The sequence below is a fragment of the Temnothorax nylanderi genome, unplaced genomic scaffold (assembly GCF_030848795.1).
Source record: "Temnothorax nylanderi isolate EJ_2023f unplaced genomic scaffold, tnyl_v1.0 TNYL_tig0026_pilon, whole genome shotgun sequence".
NCBI classification, from domain to species: domain Eukaryota; kingdom Metazoa; phylum Arthropoda; class Insecta; order Hymenoptera; family Formicidae; genus Temnothorax; species Temnothorax nylanderi.
In genome coordinates, this window is record NW_027249088.1 from 99,665 (window position 1) to 121,814 (window position 22,150).

At 42.1% G+C, this 22,150-nt stretch overlaps 2 protein-coding genes and 1 long non-coding RNA gene across 7 annotated transcripts in view; 2 read left to right on the top strand and 1 right to left on the bottom strand.

Moving 5' to 3' along the window:
* Nucleotides 1-4,984, top strand: part of Rgl (Ral guanine nucleotide dissociation stimulator-like) — a 34,930-nt gene extending 29,946 nt beyond the window's left edge. For all 3 annotated transcript variants that reach the window (XM_071701482.1, XM_071701480.1, XM_071701481.1), the window contains exons 6-7: nt 449-760; nt 1,008-4,984. In XM_071701482.1, coding sequence (XP_071557583.1) covers nt 449-760; nt 1,008-1,658 — 963 coding nt within the window. In that variant the 3' untranslated portion in view covers nt 1,659-4,984. The remainder of the gene's footprint in view (nt 1-448; nt 761-1,007) is intronic.
* LOC139769949 (uncharacterized) overlaps nt 1-22,150 on the bottom strand; it is a 190,732-nt gene that overhangs the window by 56,696 nt on the left and 111,886 nt on the right. The window lies entirely within an intron of this gene.
* Dysc (whirlin protein dyschronic) overlaps nt 8,100-22,150 on the top strand; it is an 83,188-nt gene continuing 69,137 nt past the window's right edge. Inside the window, exon 1 of one of the 3 annotated variants that reach the window (XM_071701476.1) lies at nt 8,100-8,383. Coding sequence is in view for 1 of the 3 variants with exons in the window: in XM_071701473.1 (XP_071557574.1) it covers nt 17,671-17,707 (37 nt within the window). In the remaining 2 variants the exon portion in view is untranslated. Of the gene's footprint in view, nt 8,384-17,547; nt 17,708-22,150 lie in introns of those variants that run through there. The other 2 variants (XM_071701475.1, XM_071701473.1) reach the window with 2 other exon arrangements.

Sequence of the window (22,150 nt, forward strand, 5' to 3'; positions counted from 1 at the left end):
AAAGAATTTAAGAAAGTTTGTTGTGTAAAATAATAATATCTTGACATTTGGTTTTAAGAATTTTTAAATTCTAAAAGTTTGCTACATCGGTGATACCTGAGTTAAATGGAAAATTGCTTTAATTTTAACGAGACTAGAATTGTAATTATAAAAATTACGATACTGAGTGCATACATAAAACTTAAATTTATTTTCGATATTTTATAATTAATTATATACAATTTATAATAATAATAATAATTAATGTATAAAAATTTATATTATAAAATTTTAAAATTAATTATTTTATAGTAAACAACGAGCTTAAGTCGTATTTAGTTTCAATATACGAATGTTACTTTTCAATATTTATACAGACGAATATATTCTCTACGCCATTCTCATTTCCTCTTAAAGTCTTTTCTCTTACTGTTCAATAATCACAAATTTTCCTAAAATTTACTTTCAGAACATTAGCTATGGCACGATACCGTACCTAGGTACCTTCCTGACTGACCTCACCATGATCGACACGGCGATACCGGACACGATAGCCGACGGTCTCATCAACTTTGACAAGAGACGAAAGGAGTTCGAGGTGCTCGCCAGGATAAGGCTCCTGCAGGGCGCGGCGAACGCGTATAACTTCAGCATGGACCCTGTGTTCGATCGCTGGTTCCACTCGGTGGTGATAGTGGACGATCGGGAAGCGTATAAACTCAGCTGCCAGATCGAGCCACCACCAGGGAACACCCTCAACAATCGCGGCAAAAAGAAACAGGTCGGCATTCTTTATAAGAAATATTCTAATCTAATTTCTCTGTAACGTATATCGTCAAATTTTTCAAAAATATATAATCTGACTGCCAAAATTTCCTCACCAAGATTGTAAAACAAGTATGTCAGGCAATAATATTTGATAATAATTATATTCCGAATATTCTTGAAATAAACACGCATTAATTTATCTTCGATTGCTAACGATTGAGGATCTAAACGAGAATTGAATCTTGGGACTTGTCTTTCAGGCTCATCAAGGTCACCGGAAGAACGATTCGATCGCCTCGACGTCCAGTTCGAGCAGTTCGCAGTTTTACTGCGACCTCGACTCCCTCCCGAGCTCGCCGCACAACTCGCTGGACCGGCGAACCTCACCGTCGCAAATGTCCAGCTCGTCCTCGAGCTCGTCTCTGCCGTCCCTGGACGTGTCCCTGAGCTCTGGCGGAGGAGGTGGCAGTCATCAGGCTCGTCTGGCACCGCCGACGGGCGCCGTGGCGGCCAACGGCAGCACTCCCAATCTCGCCGGATTGTCCAGTCCCAGTCACTCGCACAAAAGTTCGCCGGACTTCTACATCATTAAGGTCACCATGGAGACAGACAACGTGGAGACGGAGGGCGTGGTGCTGTACAAGTCTATAATGCTGTCGAACAACGAGCGAACGCCGCAGGTTATCCGAAACGCCATGCTGAAGCTCTGCCTCGAGGGTAGCCCCGATCAATACACCCTGGCCCAGGTGCTACCCGATCGGGAGATGGTGCTGCCCAACTCGGCCAACGTCTACTATGCTGTAAATACTGCGCACAATCTCAACTTCATACTGAGACAGAGGAGGGAGCCCAACGACGTGGCCTCGGACAGTCCCAGGAGCAAGGGCAACGGTCACAATCACAAAAGGTAGTCCTGAAACAGTCGCCGAGTATCCAGGATCTCCGAAGAAGAGAGGCAAAAGGATCCTCGAAGTCGCCCGATGAGTGGGACAGTTCTCGGACAGTTACATGAACTTTAAACACGCGAAATTAGAGTGACGGTTAGTGAAAGAGAGCAAAGTGGAGTCGATCGGTGTAATGCGATAGAAGACAAATGCGATGTTGGAGCGTACGTCAACAACTACCACAGCCAGATATTAAACTGTAATATTACGCAAAATTTGTTAACATTTTGATATTACAATACTGACGTCAGCAATATTTTAGTAGATACTGTCGATAACAATTGGTAATATTAATTAGTATTATTAACACAATGCTGCTGATTAGTAATATTAACAATACTAATTACACAATATCGCAATTACAATACATATCAGAGTATTGCAGCTTAATATCCGGTTCGTCATTAAGATATTCCGTTGTAATTTAAAAACGATGACTACTTATTTAATAGTTATACAATGTCATTCGTGAAGCGACGATCACAATATCAGGCATCACACGATTACCGCAATCGACCGCATCCTCACTCTCCCTCTCTCTCTCTCTCTCTCTCTCTCTCTCTCTCTGTCGCGAATCGAGAAGAGCGAAGAGGGCGAATCTCGCCGTAATCTCGCGTTAATTAATTTGTTTATTAAGATTTACCATGACAATCCGGTCGTTTCGCCTTTTCGACGCGACGAGCGACGAGCCGTGGTATGATTAAGCGCGGTCACTCGTACGACCGGAAGTGCGTAGACCCACGCACGTACCGCACACGCACGCACGAGCGCACGTATGTACGCACGCACACACGCACGTATACACACACGCGCACACACACACACACACACACACACACACACACACACACACACACGACACACGACTCGTACAGTATTCGAAGACAGAGAGCTCGGCATAGTTGCGCAACCGAGCGAGCTGTTCTAGCATTATTCTAGGCGGACGTTTAGCGTGAGTCATACACGCGAGGTTCTTATCGACGCCGCCGTGACGCAAATAAGCCCGTATTCCTGCCGCTTAGGCGTGTTACAGCGTCTACGATGTTAAACGTGTGCGATTTGCCTAATCCGTTCTATAAAAAGACATAGAGATCGTTGATATGATTAAGATAATTGGAGATTTACGAATGTGTCGCTCCCCTTTCTTGCGCATCGCGTGAAACAGGTGGCCACGTTTAGCGCTATATCTGCCTGATATAAACGCACGACGATATTGTAGGTCGTAGGAAATAATTGTGTTAATTGTATACTCAAGTGAAAATTAGATTTTTACCTTCTCTCGCTTGTCACGAGGGAGCCGTATTTTTTAAGTGTGCTCTCTCTCTCGCGAAACGTCCTCCGTTCGTCGCGAGACAGCGCTAAACGTGCGGCAGTAAAACAATTACGAGCGTCTACGACGACGGCATGGCACCTTCGCGTGTACGTTTATGTATAATACAATAAACGTTACACGTGTTCTCGCGGACGTTAACGAGATTATATAGAGAAATAGCGCGGGACAAGCGACTCGAGCCGTTGAGGGTCGTTGTGATTTTTTGTAAATAATTGTAATTGCGTAGCGCGGTAGACTCGACCAAGCGCGGGGGAAAAGCTCCCCCTCGCGCGAGGGGGGAGGGTGCCCCGCCGGAAAAACTTGTCAATTATTATCGCTACTGTTCCCTCTCGCGTACTCCAGAAAGCGGGATCCGAGATTAGAACTGCTGCCTCGTACTTGTTCTTCAAAAAGAGACCCGCGAATTCGTCCGATGAATTGTTGCGAAGGCAAGGAAAAATTCTGTGATAAAGGAATCTCTCCCAATTTTTTTTTCCTCTTATCTTGACTCACCGCGACGAAATAGAGAAGACGAAATCGGAAATTCGATCCGCAACGACCGGACAAGGCCCATTTTTTCCGATATCACTGTGTGAGAGGAAATTTTTCTATAAGAGGATTCGCGGGATATCTCTGATTTTATCGCGCTAGATAGTAATGGACGGCCCGACTGCGATAATTGGACAGGTTTATATTTTTCTATCGTCATGAAAAAGCCGGGGAAATGTACGGAAGATATGACGAAATATTTCGCTTGGACTGGGCGTTTATCGAATCGAAACGAAACTGTTAAACAAAATTAGTAGATCCGGCTGTAATAATCAGACAAGTTCGTCTTTCTCCATTGTTGTAGAGAAATCTTGGAAGAACGTAATAATATCACTTTGATATATTATTTCAGTAAGAAAATAATTAAATTATTAATTACTATTTCTTTGACTAAATTAATTTAGCGTAAGCTAGAAACGTTAAATGTTTCTTATAATTGTAACATATATCAAGATTATTTTCTCTTGGAAATATCATGTTAAGAATAATTTTTCTTAAATATTATATAAATTATTATATATGTAAATAGAAAACGAGAATTAACGTATTTAAAAAATTTGAGGTAAAGATTCTCAATCAGTGTCGGTCAAAATTAAATGTTGAGCGTACTTTTAACGAATTAACGATTGGGCGTTCGAGGGAGCGTCTAAAATTTACAAATACTTATATAAAAGTGCGACAATTATGTTAATCAAATAATTGATTTTTGATTAATTAAACCAGAAAATAATAAAATTATGTATTACCTGACTTGTTCTGAAATTGAATGGTCCCGACGATTAAACATCGGAAATCCAAAAGAAGCGGGCCAAGTTTTTCCACCCGGTCGCGCGCGCCCGGGAGCAGACACTCGTGGTGTCAATCGATATTCCATTAGTAAAACGAGCGCTAAATAATGGACGACTCATTCGTCGCGCAAAAAAAAGTGGGCTTGTCCGGTTTTTGCCGGCGAACTTCGGTCGTCAGTATCGAAACTCGCGTGCTAATCAACTAACCCCGAGAGCCATTCCAACCCCGTCACGTGTCGGTTTTTTTTCTCACGTTGATAACATTTTTTCACCGGAGCTTCGCGATACTCGGCAAACTTTTGCGAAAGCCCGAAAGGGAAGGAGATAGGAGCGAAAACAAAAACCGTGGTCGAGCACCCCGACAATTATTGTTTAGGTTTTGAATAAGGTTCCTCCCCCCCCCCCCCCCCGAGAAATGTTAGCCTTACACAATTTTTGTACTTATCTCCCATCGATTTTTTCCCTCCCCCCCCCTCTCCTTTCCCGTCTCCCGTTCGTTTATCTAACTAGCTGTGTATTCTCCTCATCACGTGTATGCGTATAGTCGGCCTCGGAAAAATAGTGAGACCGCCATGCCGACGAGAAGCGAAGCTGTATGTGTAGTACGACCTGACAAAAGTGAGAATAGATGGCCTACACTTTTACGCGTCGTGTAACGTTTTTATCTTCTTCCACCTCGACAATCGTCCTCACGGTCGTAAAGCCACCCGTTGTTTGTACAACGCCCCGTCGATTCCCCGTCCTCTCCTGTTCCCTTTTTTATGACTCGTTTACGAGTCATGCAGGTAAGAGACTCTTTCGACTGGAGTTTCTAGCTCTCTTTTTGTATTCATAAAACAGCGGATACTATCGAGATACTACTTTTAACTCTAGAACAGCATGTGTGTGTGGATCTCCCAAAGCCAGAAACTTCACTTGCTCGGAATTTTCCATTTTCGATATTTAGTTTTAACTTAATCATAACTTGATAAAATAAAACTGTTTTTGGTATTAAAATCTATTCAGGTATAAATTCTTAAATCTCAGAATTTCAAAATAAAAAAAAAACAAGTCCAGAAATATTAAATATGAATCAGAGTTACAGCCTATCAAAGTTACATGGGTCTCTCAGACCCATGGCGTGTTTTTTGGTTGCTCTAAAAGCTGTGTGTTCTAAGGGTTAAAGACTGATATATGTTCACCAGAAAAGAAGATGCGTTGCAGGAACGGTGGTAAATACAGTCACGCGTTTAAAGCTTCGAAGATCTGAAGATCGTCGACCACTCGAAAAGGGGGGGGGGTAAAGATTCGTATCGCGTGAATAGTCTGTTATCACAAATCGCGATAACGAAATCCTAAAATAAAGGGAGAAAGGGGTGAAGAATCGCCGCCGGCGCGAGTCTTATGCGGCTTTCATCGAGTGAAAGGTCGTACCGATCGGTATCACGCGGAACGATTTCACGTGGCTGATGAGTGGACTTCCGCCGTGTGCCGGCACATCCGGCACGCGAACCTGTTGATCTTCCTCGCGAGGAACTCGAACACTTGGACTTTGCAGGTAGGGTAAGACTCTATCTGGAGCTAAACAAGGCTAATGGTTTCGTCCGGCCGTTCGCGATCATTCAAACGCGTCAAAGGCGAGGAAGAAAGTTTCGTCTTGACAGGAAGGATTTGTATCAAGTCATCCCAATAGCTCCTGCGATATTTAAGGGCGTGATTGAGTGGGGAATGAAGTGGAAGGCACATAGTCAGATTGCTGTCGTTTCAGTTTGACAAAGATTTATCGAGATAGCTAGCCATTCTAGGAGCCTTGCAATATATTTTCTGAGAAAAGTAGAACGGAGAGAGATCGAAGTGGTTAATCGTGTTCTTGTTTGCTTAAAAAGTCGAGTGCTGTCCAGGAAACGCAAAATTACAAAATAAATTTTCGAAACTTATATCTGTCTCTTTTCGAGTTTAAAAGATCTCTGTCTTCACCTCCATTTTTATGTCCACATCTACATGACTTCTCGAAAATTTTCCAAATCCTTATGAAATAACTTTTTCTTTGGCATAATTTCTCGAGAATTTTTCCGATAGTAATTATAGACTACTAATTTATTAATCATAGATTACTAAAACGCAAAGCATCCCTGATGAAAAATTTTGTTTAGAATACTTTACATAATTTTTCCGAATCTATAAATTTTTATAAACCTTCTTTGAAAATTTCTTAGATTTTTTTATTCGAATTATAACATTTTTCAAAAATGCTAAGAAAGCATCTTTACACCTTTTCTAGAATTCTTTATATGTGAATTCTGAAATATTCTAAGATTTTTCATTCTATAATTTCCTTAAACTTATAAAATTTGAAGAAGTTTAAGACATTTTAAAAAACTTTTCATAAATTTAAAATACAAAAAATTCTTAAAAATATGAGATATGAGAGCTTCTTTCATCAGGAATCATGGTTGAATTAATATTTTATACGCAAAATAAAAATGACAAATACATAATCACTAAAAACATGAAAAAGATAGGGAAACGTTTATCTCTTGCTTTCCCAGAAAATATTTGTTAATATTTTTTATTAAAAATAACAAACTTTGAAACTTTGAAATATACTGGAAAAGTTTTGCCAGTAACTCTAATAGTTTTTTAGGCAACCGGCCGCTCTTAACACTGCACGTGGTACCACTCTGCACAAGCTGCTTCAAGTACTTAGGTGGTTCTGGTCGCGAAATTTAAAGCGAAACGACCTATCTTTAGCCACGGATTAATTTAAAGCCGCTTCTTTTCTGTCCTTCAGCCAAGCGTGTCTCGACATATTGCCCGTGGAAAGAGTCACCCAGATACCGAGATTGTTCAGCGCGATATCGCGTCTCGCGATTGGTTTCGCGCGAAGTGGTTCAAGGCCGCGCCGACGACGTCAGAAGTGGCAAACCGGAGGAATTCGGATATATGCATTCTAGTGGCGGGCTTAATTGATATCGAAAATGAATTCCTGCCCGCCCTACCGTTTGGCATGTGTGCCATATATTTGCTATTTTGCTGTAACGAATGCGCCATTACGATTCCAATTAAATCAGCGTCTTGCGCTGTCCTCCGTGTCGCATTGTTCTCAAAAATATCCTTAACATCATATTCGACGGATCAATTACATCGATTACTACTTACCTAACAAATTTAATTATAATATCTCCCAATTAATGAGAAATATGAATAATTAATGTTAGCATTAACAAAAAAAAACATAATAATGAAATCAAAATAGATATAAATACATTGAAATTATTTCATTGTATTATTTTAATTCTGGAATGCTATTAAAAATGAGAAATTCCTTAAATTCTTCAATATTATCTTTTTCATTGAAGAAAAGTACTGTTGAAGAGTTCAAGGTGTAACCTCATTCTAAGAGAATCCCACAATCAGAAATAATAATGCATATACTTTATAGGAAAAAGGGATATCGATAGCAAAAATTAATGCGGGATATAGAACGGGGTTTAAAAAAACAGCTTGAAAACACGTTGATTACGCGGCATCGCTGCTCCCCTCTTCAAAAAAGACCACCAGGACAAACCTCCGGAGTCACCAATGCCGCACCGGTACCGAAACAACACAACCCCCTCGGGACCCCGTCGCCGGCGAGGCTGCCACCAATCGCGCGCTGTCGCCCCGTCGCGCCTGCTCGGGGGTGACTTTCCGCGGACGCCAGCAGGCGTCGCGACGTCCGTCTCTCCCCCGATTCACCCCCGACCTCTTTGGTACCCTTCCTCTCCCCCGACGAGCCGGTGAACTCCGGAGCCAACCCCCGGCTGGCGCTCGCTCGCGAAGCAGCGAGTCAGTCGTGAGCTTCGTGCCGTGGTTGCTGGGGCGATGCACCTGGCGCATCGACCGACGTGCGCGACTGCAGCAGCAGCAGCAGCAGCAGCAACAGTAACAGCAGCAGCAACGAGTGGTGTATTGCGTGTCGCACTATCGTGCCCGTTATCCGTCATCATCGTCGTTGGTGCCAGACTCGCTGGAACGACGACGCTCGCACGTGAGCACGTCGCCGCGGCCGCGAGATGAGAGACGTGAGTCCCTTCGATCGGTCCACCTTCTCTCTCACCCTCTCTCTCTGTCTCTCTCTCTGTCTCTCTTTCTCTCTCTCTCTTTCACTCGCTCTTTCTCTCTCTTTCTTTCTGTCTTTCTGCCTTTCTCTCGCTCTCTCTTTCTCTGTCTCTCTCTGTCATTGTCTCTGCCCGCCTCGAGCTTCCGTGTGTGCCGCGGCAGAGGAATGCAACGCAAAGAACTGGCCATCTTTGAAACCACCCCTAACTGCTCGCTTGCCGCGCGAACTGCGTATACTCGCGATACACGTTCGCGGCATCATGGAGATGTCGTGCCGATCAGACGTCGAAATGGCACCCCGCGTTGTCCGTCTCGCTCGGTTCCTTTCTCTCTCCCCCCTCTCCCCTCTCTCTCTCGCTCTCTCTCGCTGTCTCTCTTTTCGTCTCGGGGATGCTCGGCAAATCGAGCGCCAGTCGCGGCGCCCGTTCCTCCGGAGAATCCGCGATTATGATATCCGCGAGAATGTACAAACGCGTCAGTCGTCACGCGAGCTGCGGCGTTTGCAATTGGCTTCGCGCTTCTTGCCCGAGGACGAGGTCGTGAGCAGCAGGTGTTGCCTTGAAATGTATTACCCCCCTAATATGAGCCACCTTTCTTCCCATCCGTCCGTTTACTAGAGTAAGATTAGTTCTGACCCTGGAAAAAAATATGAGACTCGTCTGGGGAAGTTCGCGACGTTGAAATAAAACCGTGACATCGCGATACTCGCGCGGTAATCCGGAAAAAGGCCGACGAGGGGGTTGAGGGAACAGTTTTCTTAGCGGCAAAGTTAAGAGAGACCTTTAAAGGTAAAGACTTTAAGGATAAAATTGTCGAGATTAGTTTCTTCCGATGTCGGGGGCTCTTATTGTCGAGATGTCCAACAGCGGAAATCGAGTTTACACGATAATTGGCTTGGTGTAGCATCAGGTGTTGCCTTGAAAAATATTGTCATTGGCAATAAACCGTCTCTAGAAGCTAGGATTGTGACACGTTAGAAATGTAGAGCTAATCGGAGTAAATGTGAGACGAATGTGTCTTATGTTTCGAGATTATCCTTCGACGCGGATCCGTAACTGTTAGCTGCTCTCAAAGGACACAATTGTCAAATTTCAGCTCTGTAAATGTAGACTCGAGACGGATTTATAAAGCGCTGAGATAAATTCCATCTCGACAAACACGCGACGCATGATAAAATCTTGGTTCTTGCGAATCCTTGATTTTGTGAAATAAACCTTCTCGTAGAATTAAGGAGCTGAGATTAGCTCGCTATATCACATAAAAGCATCGGGCCATTACGTAGCTTGTTGTCGCCGTAATTCCAATCATCAATCCTAAATGCCAAGATTCGAGGTTGGCGGACGGCGGTTACCTTGAAAAATATTGCGTCAGCTCTGACGCCGCTAATAACCTATTCCAGGGGGCGAGATTACCCTACTCCCTGAAGACATAATACTAGCTCTCGTATAATATCCGAGCTCAGGAACTGGTTAAAACAAACACGCACACGCACACAAACACAAACACACCCACGCAGAGAAATGTTTCAAAGATATGTGAGGACGCCTGAAGAACGGTATAAAGGAGGAGGGTCCCTAAGGCCTGTTTTCGGCACCCTTCAAAATTGGACCAAAATGACTGGAATTACTTCCTTATACCCTTGGAAGTAATATTTAGTCAATTCCAGCCTAAACGGAAGTATTTATCGTAACCAGGTACGCGCATACACGCATTTTGTGTATCTCTGACATTAAGATGTGAGATAGGGTCCGATATAAGGCCATGGACATAAGCAGAACCTGGTCTATTGAATTAAAAGCTTAAGGGATCGTAGTTGCTCAAAAAGGTGCATACAGTTCTTAAAACAGTTGTTTTCAAAACTTCGTATTTAGCCTTGCGGCAGAAAATACGTCAGTCATTTCTTTCAGAAGCATTTGTAATAAGTGTTTCTACGTGATCTACGATAGTGTTTTGGAAAGCTCTCGAGATAAGCTACAAGATATGTAAAAATAGGGGGTTCTATATAAAATATTGAAATCGACATTCACGTGACCTTCAAATGACTATCCAAGGTCAAACCAATGACACCATCTTATGTCCCCCTTGAAACCATACAACTTTTATCTGAAACATTTTTCTCAAAAACGCTTAGTTTTCCAAAGAAATGCTTGATACGGGCGCGCTGATGCACCATGTATACTTGAAGTATACACCCTAAATACTTCCGTTTAGGCTGGAATTGACTAAATATTACTTCCAAGGGTATAAGGAAGTGATTCCAGCCATTTTGGTCCAATTTTGAAGGGTGCCGAAAACAGGCCTTAGGGATCCTCCTCCTTTGATAGTTTTTCGGATTTATTTTTCTGACGTCTTTCGCTTATTTACACAGAGCATCCTATTGTTCCTCTTATCGTTCTCGTTCCTCATCGATCCCTCTGCCGTTCCAGTCGATCTTAGGGAAAACCGCTGACGCGAGTTGGCGGTCCGTTAAAAATTTGATAGGGTTGAGGGCGGTTCCTCGGCTCGGCCTCGACCAAGAAGAAAGAGGTAGAGGCTGTGCACAATCCCCTCTTCCCCTCCCTGCCTCCCACCCCTCTCTCTCTTTCTCGTAACACTTTTCAGCCCTCGACCTCGTGGCCGAAGATCGATCCCCGGTGGTGACGTGCTGCGTGAGCACACCCTCGTGGAAAAAATCGGTCGCTCGGTCGCGTTAATAACTAATAACGACGACGGCCGCGGTGTATGCGCGTATATGCAGAGGAGGCCGACACGCGACGGCACCTTCTTTCGCTTATCCGGGGCGTCACGACGCTCGCTCGCTCGCTCGCTCGCTCGTTCTCTGCGAGCGCACGAGCACGTGCCACGTGAACGTAAGCGAGAGAACGACGTAAGACAGCAGAGCAGCTTGCAGAGAGCGGAATGGAAAGAGATAGAGAGAGGAAGAGCCATCGCTGACGAATTGCGAGATGACGGAAGCGTTTGGTAACGCACGTGGAGGCGATCTTCCTCGTCGAAGACAAAAATAGCTTTCCATTAACGAAAACGTCGGCGGTGTTCGTCGAGTAGTGCTTGACCTCCGTGAGCGATTAAAGGAAAAAGAGGCTTCCGCTCGTCTAGTCGCACATTACGAGGGATCGATGAGAATCGTTTATTCCGTAGTTAATTAGCAAGTAGTATTCACTCTTGTAGAATCTTCATTCGAAGCGAATAACTTTGATTACCGAGACACCCGATTCTCAGCTTTGAAAGTGATGATCAACCTCGTGCAGTAATTTTCAACGAGGAACGTCGTTCTGCCTGTCGCCCATTTCCGATCACCCTGGAGAGAGAGAGAGCTTGAATGTGCTGCGAATAATTTAATATGCCCGTAATCCGCGTACTTACAAAACAGCTCGTTTATTTGACGTTTGATTATTAAGATATTACGCGGATGACACGCTGGAGTGCTCTCCGAGCATTCGATAAGAGATTGAATTTTAAAAGCAAGAATCAATTATTTTTTATGGTGTAAAATATAAAAACAAAAAATTTTATATTGAAAATACATCAGCTTTGTGATAAGATTCTAATAAAAACAATTTTTCTTAATTAGGCATCACATATTGAGTAACTCGCTTTTTTAATCAATTATAAATTATTCAATCAATCTCTCGAAATGCCTTTTTTGAAATAATGAAGAAAATTCTCTTTATTGTGCCACGTGTGTGATATAAAATGTTCATACAAATTTCAAATGTTCATATATAATTCTGCTAGACTGTAACTTCAGAAATCGCTCAGAAACTTTCCTAAAAGCAAGAGGTTTCAGCGCAAAACAGATAACTTGTTTGATATTTAATTATTAAGATGTTACGCGAACGACACGCTGGAGTGCTCTCCGAGCTTTCAATAAGTAAAAATCAATGATTTTTTTGTAATACATAAAATATAAACAAAACATTTTATATCCAGCTATGTCAGGAGATTCTAATGAAAACAATTTTTCTCAATTAGACGTCATCATTGGATAGCTTTCTTAGTAAATTATTCAAATCTCCCGAAATGTAATATTCATTTTCGAATTTAAAATAATGAAGAAAATCTTCTTTATCGTGCCACGTATGTGATGTAAAATGTTCAAGTTTCAAATGTTCATAAAAAATATAATTCTGTAGGTAGTATCGTGCTAGATTGTAACTTCGGAAATTGCTCAGGAACTTTCCTAAAAGCGCAAGGCATTTTCACAAAATAGATCGTTTGTTTGATATTTGATTATTAAGATATTACGTGGATGACACGTTGGAGTGCGCTCTTCGAGCATTCGATAAGAAACTGAACTTTAAGAGCAAGGATCAATGCTTTTTCATACGTTACGATATGAAAAACCGTAAACAAAAAATATCATATTGGAAACACATCAGCTACATGACGAGATTCTGACAAAGGCGAGTTTTCTTAATTATAACATTATTGGATAGCTCGCTTTCTCAATAAATTATTCAATCAAGCTGTCGGTTTTCGAGATGTAATACGAGATGTATCGTGTAATTTAAAATAATTAAAAAGATCTTCTTCATGCTGCGTATGATAAAATGTTCATACAAATTGTTCATAAAAAATGTAAAATTCTGTGAACAGTGGCGTAGTGGCATGCTAAACTGTAACTTCGAAAATCGCTCGAAAACTCTCCTAGGAACGCGAGAGACCTCGCATCAATAATTTAAGAGGCGTACGTTCCCCGCGTTATGTACACGTCTAGTATATGCGACAAGTGCAACAAACTCAACGGCGCCCTCGTTCTTTTTTTTTCCTCCACTTTGTTCGGTTTCGCTCTCTCGCACGGAATGCATTAAAGGGCGGCTTGAATACGCGGTTCGGCCGAATGTCGGGTTTATATACATGGCACACGTGGCACACGCGCGTAAACGCTATAAATGTAACTTGGACAGTTCCGACCCTGTCCCGTTCGATCGCACAGTAAATTCTGAATACACGCGTGACAGTCACGCTAACCGTCACGGGAAATTGGATTCAATCCCCGCGTTCTCTCCCCGCTCGAGGCTCGCCCCTCGCAATGAAATGCCATCGATCGTTCCGCGTATATTTCCAATAATTAAAAAAAAATGATCTTTTTCCGCTCGTAAACTGTTTTGTAAACTAGAAAAATTGGCAATAAAAGAATGGAATTTAAGAAAACGTTTACTTTCAAATTTTGAAGAAAATTATAGAAATGATCTTCGACTTAATAATCGATTTTAAACTCTTGTGGTTTCATCGTGTAAAATATAATAGATAAAAATATAATATAAAACATATTATATTTTATATTTATTTTCTATTTTTACATGCTTTATTTTATGTTTTATAAACAATAGGAATAATAAGTACTTTCAAATATTTGTTAAGCATTTATTATTATTTACATAAAACTGCAAATAAAGGAATAGGAATAAATGCACATTAATTAAGTATTCTGTAAATATAACGTGAAAGCCAGATGTGTAAAATATATACGCATAAATAAAATATGCTAATATTACATAAATATTTACTCGGATATTAAAGTTGATATAAATAACAAATGCAAAAATGTTTTTAATTGCCTGCAATTCTCAAAGAGATTCGAACATTTAGAAGAAATTTTCAAGATTATTTTTAAAATTTACACTTATTGGAAAGCAATATGAATCTATTATATTGTACATTCCATGTTATAATTTCTACAAAATGTATATTAAAAGTAAGCAGTCACAAATTAGTGTAAATAAATCTAATTTCATTTTGACGGTACTGGAAACATTGAAAAAGATCTTTAAATAATAATATTGTTTTAACATATCAAAATCGCAAAAAATTTAATCACAATAAAAGTAGTTATACATTCAAAGATAAAACTACATAAAGATTAGTCTATATAAACTTGATCTTTGAAGTTCACATAATTGCCGAAATTTTCCTTTTCTTTTTTTTTACGTCAATGCCGACGCATCATTTACCGTGTCATTTTTATCCGGGTTTCCTGAAAGAATCCCTCCGTCATCCTTCGTGAATCCGAGAGCGAAGGGTCGACGAAGCGCGTGACGCAAAAATAAGTCATTGTGGACGACGCCATCATTGATCGCGTTGCTTATAAATGTCTCTCCCTGTATTATTAATAGATGGATTCGCCGGGGCGTTTATATTCGTGATTATCGAATGTATCGGCTCGCGGACTGCGCCGGCGATTTCGGGCAGTTTTCCCTCCGAATCCGCCGCGAATGCGCGATTTCTGGTATTATACCCTCTCCGTACGTTTATCGAATATCAGTTAGTTTATTCAAAGGATTCATATGCAAGCGCACACGATTAATTGGATTGCCGGGCCACTTCACCGTTCAAAAATTTAATGATTAATACGCAACGTGCTCGACATACGGACCTTCGTATACGAGAATGCTTAAATGCGAGTTCTATGATAAATACGCGCCGACGATCGCGATCGCGATATCGTGATCGAAATAAATTACTTCAGATGCTTTCGAGCTAAGTGCAATTCAGGGGGAGGGGGGCCGGGAGGGGGCGGAGGGGGGAATTTACTTAGCGTTGCGGCCACACGTTTCGTGAATATTCAACATTGCGACGTGCACCGCCACGCAATGCGGTAGCAATTCGCGACGTTGGCGCGCTAACGCGAGAACCGGGAAGAAAAAGGGGTAATGTAAAGGGAGTGATGTAAGGGCTCGCGTGGAAAGACGCTGACTATTTTCCCTGAGTAACGTACCGTAAGCGTACCGCTTTTTACGACTGGCGTGACGCGAAATTGGAAAAGTTAACGATTGCCACGTTAATGGAGAACATTGCATTTAGTTAAAACGTTAGTGGCGTGTGTGGGAAATATTATTGCTTGTCTAACAATTGCGCAGCCTCGCGGGCTCTCAAACTTGTTTTCCACGATTCCCAATTCTAGATAACTAAAATTAATGATCGTTATACCAACAGCCGAATCAAATCTTCATTTAATTGAAATTTTTGAAGCATGTATAAAAAAATACAGTCATTTAATAACGAGATATAAGTACTTAATTTATGTCAATCCACAGCCATATATGCTCATATTTATTTCAATTCTGCAATTATTACATTATTCATCTGCCGTTATTCATTTTGCGTCACAAATTTCGTTATTAATAAATTATCTCATTATAACATCATTCTATTTATTTTTCACATTTGGTCCTTTTATCTCTCAATATAACGCGCTGTATTTAATATAATTAATAGAGCGTAAAGAAAATAACAGTTTCAGTTGAAATTTATATCGGCTTCATGAACAACCTTCCGCGCCGCTTACATTTTACGTTAATTTCCTCTCTGGTTTCCAAGATTTTGGTATATTTGTTCCCGTAGATCCGCCTGTCGAGATAGCGGCAACGAGCGAGAGAGCAAATTCGATTAAAAGAACGGCGAAAAACGGCGAGGCGTATCGAAACATATTCATAAGCTGCCACGCGACTGCAGCCATTTATTCCCGCGAAGCAGGTGTTCCTTTTGCCCGCGTCAGATACCGATCTCGGTTCGTGACCAATTCGCTTTTCACACCTCATCGAGCTCGTTACTCCGACGAGCGCCGCGCTGCCGAAATCTCGCTCGGAGAGCGAGCCAGCCGGGGCGTGGAAATTGATATTGTTTCTACTGAATATATACACACACGTTTCGCTCGTAGTTTCGTTCGAGCTGTATATACAATCTTCGAAACCTTAAAAAAAACTCTTTAAAAAATATGGAAACTCAAGTGCGGGAACGAGTATAGCAAAGTAGGTTCTCGCGAGAGACGCGCGCGGGTCGAGGGAGGGAGGGACGCCCCGAGGAATTCTGCAAATCATCCCCCTCGAGCGGTGCCCTTGGCTGGTCGGCGTTCGTGACTGTGTTATAGCACGCACGTGGCTATTGCACGAAACGCGGAAGGCTGGTCAGGTCAGGCTCGCCCGTCGCCGGCGGTTCGTGTTGCATTGCACAATCGCGCAATGCCAGGGCGACCTGGGTTCGATAGGACGACCTGTGGTGTATTTATAGACGACGTGTGTATACATACTGGCCATCGGCCGCGCATAACCCGCGCACAATTTGCACACATTAAGCCCGATCACATGTTTCGGTCGGGTGATCCGTGAATTCTGTCCCCGATTGCATCTCCGATGCGCTATTCAATTCCTCGCCTTAATCGCGAGCTTTATGATATCATGGTTACGATCGGGTTAGCGTGTCGCGACTGCTCGAAAATTTAACGTGACGAAAAATAACTTGAAGCTTCAGTTGACGAAAGAGACGAAACTCACGATGAAAATATTTATTACCTGTGGCACTATTAAGAATTTTATCTAAATTAATTTGTGTCTATAAAATACTTGTATCTCGATTTAAAAATTATATCTTTACCAGTCTTTTCGTGAGAACTTTGAAAAGAAGGGAATCTTCACCCAACGCCAAAGTATCCATGGAACATTCTTATTTGTAATAATTAATGACACAATATTTTTATTAATTACTAAGCTAATCAATTTAAATTAATAATAAACACTTTAGAAATATTTAATATCGGGAGTCTAAATTTGTAAAGAATGCAATTCCAATTTCCATCAAATGTCAGACGAAAAAATCGACAAATTCATTTATAGATTTACACACATTTAGAATTCTAAATTCAACGTCTTATCATCGCGTAAATATTTCAGGGCTCGGTTTGTAACAATTATTAAACAAACGATCGATGTCAACAAGGACAGTTGACAGGGGATATCGGTCAAAGTGTCGTCTCCTGTTGCGGCGCAGCAGCGCCTGCAGTCGCAATATTTCACGGCGGGGCGGCGAGGGGGAGCAGGAGATGGAGGCGCGAGGGCACGCCCGACCTAACATAATACTGCGCTCGCAGTATTATGCGCCGGCGGGAGTGCATACGTGCGACGAGACTCAGGTGTATGTAACAGAGTAAGCGCCGGCTCGCCCGATACGCATCACGATCGCGCCGCGCCGCGCCGCGCCGCGCCGCTTCGGTTTCCGCGGAAATTTCCGTGGAAAATTCATGTCGTTTCCACATGTCGCGACATGCGGGCCGCCCACCTTGCCGTCCCCCTCCCCACCCCTGTCGAATGCAATATCCGCCGAACGCTTGCGGGAGGAATGCGTTTTCCGCGTCGATTGCAGTTCCGGGGGCGAGTCGACAGTCGGATTAAATATATACTCGCTCTCGAATTCGCCTTTTAATTCAACTTCCGCGAAACGCCACTTTCTGCCCTCACCCCATTAAAACGTACAGATGATTTCGTTTGTAGAAAGATTGTTTGCTGCAAAGCGTAAGTTAAACTTGTTATTTATTTATTATAAATTAGTCATTAAAAGTGTAAAATTAATTACATACATTTTTTATCAAATAAATATAAAAAATATATCCAGAGATTTAGCTCTCGACTCGAATTGTGGGAAGGATGCTTCTTTCAGTTGCACTTTAACTGGAAATTTAATAAAATTTTATTGAATTCAAAGCATCATATAAAATCCATGAACACCTCGAGAAAGTGGATCAAAATTCTCCTAATTTTAATTAATTTTCTCAGTTTCAGGACTGTCTAGAGTATCTAAAAAATTTAGTTAGATTATGTTGCGCTAAGCTCTGCAATGCCTTTTATTGCCCTATATATTTTACAAAATATGTTACCTGGAACACCTCCCTCGGATTGCCTTAATCGCGCATTTTCCAGGCTCGTCCGCGTTAATTCCGTATTCCACGTGGCAATTAAGGCTGCGCGCCTTAATGCGCGCACTTAACTGTATCCGATCGGCTCCTTTATCGGAGACGGTGCCTATGAACCGGGATTATTTTTAGAACAACCGGTATATACGGTCAATAGAGCCGATGGCGGCCGTGCTCGATGTGACGTGGCAGAGTGCGGATAAAAAAATTGTTAATTAACTCAAACAAGTTACAAACTATCGACCGAATCACTGCGAAATTCAACACGCCTCGTTTCTACGAGGCTCGATAGATTTTTTCGGGAGGAAGATATTAAATCTGTGAGTGATATTCAGAATGTAATGGACTTATTCGGATTATAAAAGATGAAAAATTAGAAATGCATTCTATAAGAATACAGACTGGATAAAATATATAGACAGACAAAGTAGCAGAACTCATAAATAGAAGTCATATATTTAAGTAGTTTATAATATTTGTATTAAAAATGAGTAATATAGATTTAATGATTTTTTTTGTATTATGCTCAAGAAGTAATAAAAGTAGTGAAAAGAGTAAAAGAGGTCGCGCTGCAGGATTTTATGGTTAAATAGCTGGGACTTGAATGAAAGAATTTAATAGGTATATAGAGAACCCACCGCCGCAGTCCTTTTTCATTTGATCTTTTTTCAATAAAAGAGAAAGAGAGAGAAAGAGAGAAAATACTGTTATCGCACTCCTTCGAAATATTATCTAAGAATCAACGTCCTTATTTCGCATGCGGTCTTGAAAAGCCGAGAATAGCGCGCACTCTCTGAAAGGATTAGCTGCAATCACAACGCCGGGCAATTGTGACGTGACAGGAATGTAACGCAATTGCACAGGATCGAGAGCGCGAATTCGAGATTCCGGCGAGCCGCATGGAGCATCCGGCGGCGCAGCGCGCACGCCGCAATTCATGTCCCGTTCGCTCCCGCGCGCTGCGCGCCTTTTCGCCGTTACACAATGCGGCGCGATAAATAAATTCCTCGTGATCCGTGAACGTTTAACAAGCCACCGAAACACAACACCGCGGATATGGTGCGCGAGTCTCGGAGGATAATAGACACGTAGCGCTCTTTTATTCTTTGTGAAATTCAGTGTGTCGATTTTTGCTAACGGAAATGTCGCGACGTATTAAAAGAGTTTCTCTCTCTGTCTAAAAACCGCGACGACATTTAGAAAGTAAATTTTTCTGTCCAGATAATATTTAAAATGCTGTACAATTTATCTTATATAATATTAGGTGTTAAGGGTATTAATTTATATTCCGTGCAATTAAAAGAAAAGAGAGGAAGAGAGACAAAGGGATGAATATATGACACGTTATTCTCCCGTGTTAAATGGGAATAATTCTATTCCACCGCGTCAGATATATGTATAACTTCATTTTGATGAAATTTACATTACTTTGGGCACGCCCGACGGATACGTCCCGTTTTGCATAAAACGCGACGCGGCCGCAGTCGACTCTTTTAGCGGAACGTTATAAATGGTCCTCGTTACTCGGTCGGCTCGGCCGGACCGAAATGTAAATTTTTTCAACGATTTATCGACGTGACCGTCATTGAATGTCTTTTTCGCGTCGTGTCGCGTCCCCCGCGAAGCGTAATCGATAGATACGTATTGTATATTGGCCGCGGGAACGGGATATACACTGAAAAATCGCCCTTTTATATATCGTTCGCATTGCACGCGCGCGCATGGCCGCGCAACTTTAAAAGGAAATGGGACGACGCGACGCGACGCGCGCAAAATGTATTGCGCCACCTTTTACCTTTTGTCGGGCGACGCTTTTAGTTATCGTCCACCACCGCCCGAAATTACCCACCCCGGGGAGGAGGGAGGACAATACCTCGATAAATTCATTTCGCGTACACCGTACACGCCATCCGAATTCTAAACACGCGCGACTCGCGTAATGTTTAAGTCGTATACGAGAACCGCACGTGGTGGTGCTACGCGGTCCAATTTAATACCCGTCTTAACTCGACACGCAATTCAGTTTAGAAGGCTTGATTTGTCTCGGGAAATCAACGCGTATACGCTTTATCTTACACTTGTCTCGAAAAATTGACACGTGTACGTAACCTCGATCTCAATTCTAACATGCAATCTAAAAACTCGTATTTCAAATTTTATGCTAACTAGAGATTTATCTCCTGCTACCTTCTCTTATCTTTCCCTACTTTGTATTTCATCGTTATTTGTCGTCAGAATTTTAGTTTGTGTAAGTTCCCAGTTTTCTATTAGTTTTTTTAAGTTAAATTTCAATATAAATACGCCAGTCGACGACGCGCGTCCTTCTATTATACAGAATTTTACACGTAGGCGGAGAGTAAATCTCGGAAAGAATCTCTCTAAAAAGTAGAAAAAAAAGCGAGTCCATCTTGGCATCGGCGAGCCAACTAACATAAGCTCCGCAATCGTGTTGCTCTACCGCGGCCTCTAATCGCGACCCTGCGGGAGGCGAGGCACGTATACGTACGTATACTATAACCGTCGAGTATAAGTAGCAAAGTTACAGTGGTCGCGCGGCGCGGCGCGACGCGGCGGGGTCCGAGGGGAATGAAATAGAGAGGTGCCGACTGAATGAAGCCGGCTTCAGGTGTTCAGCCGCAGTATTGATCGGCCCACCCTCGTACATGACGGAACACACGATACAGCGGCCCTCACCGCAGCCCACCCCTCTTCGCCGTCTCCTCCTCCTCTAGCCGGTGACCCCGCAAGAGCGTCCGCTATAGGGGCGACTTTCAACTCCCTCCTTCCTCCTCCTTCTCTCTTCTAGCCGGTGGCAAACAAGCGTTTCTCAGTGTCAAGGTTGGCACGGACTGCCCCTCGCGATATACGAAATGTCTCGATTGTCAGCGCGGAGTGACGATGATATTAAGAGATACCTATACTGCGCGTTAAACCTACTCGGAAACCCCCGTGACCTTTCGCCTTTCGTAGGGGGCGACTTGAACTCCGGGACTATTAAAGTATTCCCCGGCCAGGAAGAGAAACGACCGGACTTAAATCTTGAGGCGAATGCTGAGAGCAACACGACTTTATCATTCCTACTTCGCGAAATGTGATACTTATAAAATGTGAATAACAAATTTTGGAAATAGCATGAAAATATAGTCAAAACCCTTCAGAGGGAATTACATTTAAGTACAGTTGTTTTAACTGTAATAAAATTGTATTGATTTGTACATAAACGCTGTTGTGTTTTATTGTGAAGCTGATGTAAAATACAGTACCTATAGTCGCATGTTTCGAAATACTTCGTGTTATAATTGCGTGATGAAGCAAAACGCGAGCGATTTAATTTTGCGAAATAATAATTTCATTTTTTTATGCAAATTAATAGCTTTGCACTAGAGTAAAAGTGAATTTATTTTATTTAAACTTATATTTTAACATATTTGGCAAACATAAGCTTAATTAAACTTCAATATTAATTTTTTTATTCTTAAAGAAAGTTTGTTTCACACTACCCAGAATTAATTTCCTCATCCATCAGAAATTATTTCAACGTTAATTTACCTGCTCTAAATATCGATTTCTCTAAATTGATCGAAGAACTCGTGAAAAAACCGACTCGGTTGAACACCCTATATAGAGCTATCGGTTTATCAGCGATTATCTCTAGGACCAACTTCGAACTTTCTTCCGGCGATAACGGAAGACTTCCTTAGGCTATTAAGGGAGTCACAGTTGGGTTTATCCCAGAAAATGATGTCATTACTGCGGCCGCGGCACCATACACGGCAGGCCTCACGTTAAAGATCCCATCTAGGTGATATCCTCACTCGACAATCACGACAAGGAAGTTTCCGCCCGCGACGGATTTAATTGTCCCGTTATTCCTGCCCCGCAGGAATCGATAACGTAATCGGTTCATGTCACGGCAGAGCCCGATGATAACAACGGAAAAAAATTACGATCGATCGCGGGGGTAAAAATAAATCGCGAATATATTCGTAGATGTGTTCGTGGAGGACGATTCAATAAACAACCCAAGACGCGTCCAAAAAAAAAG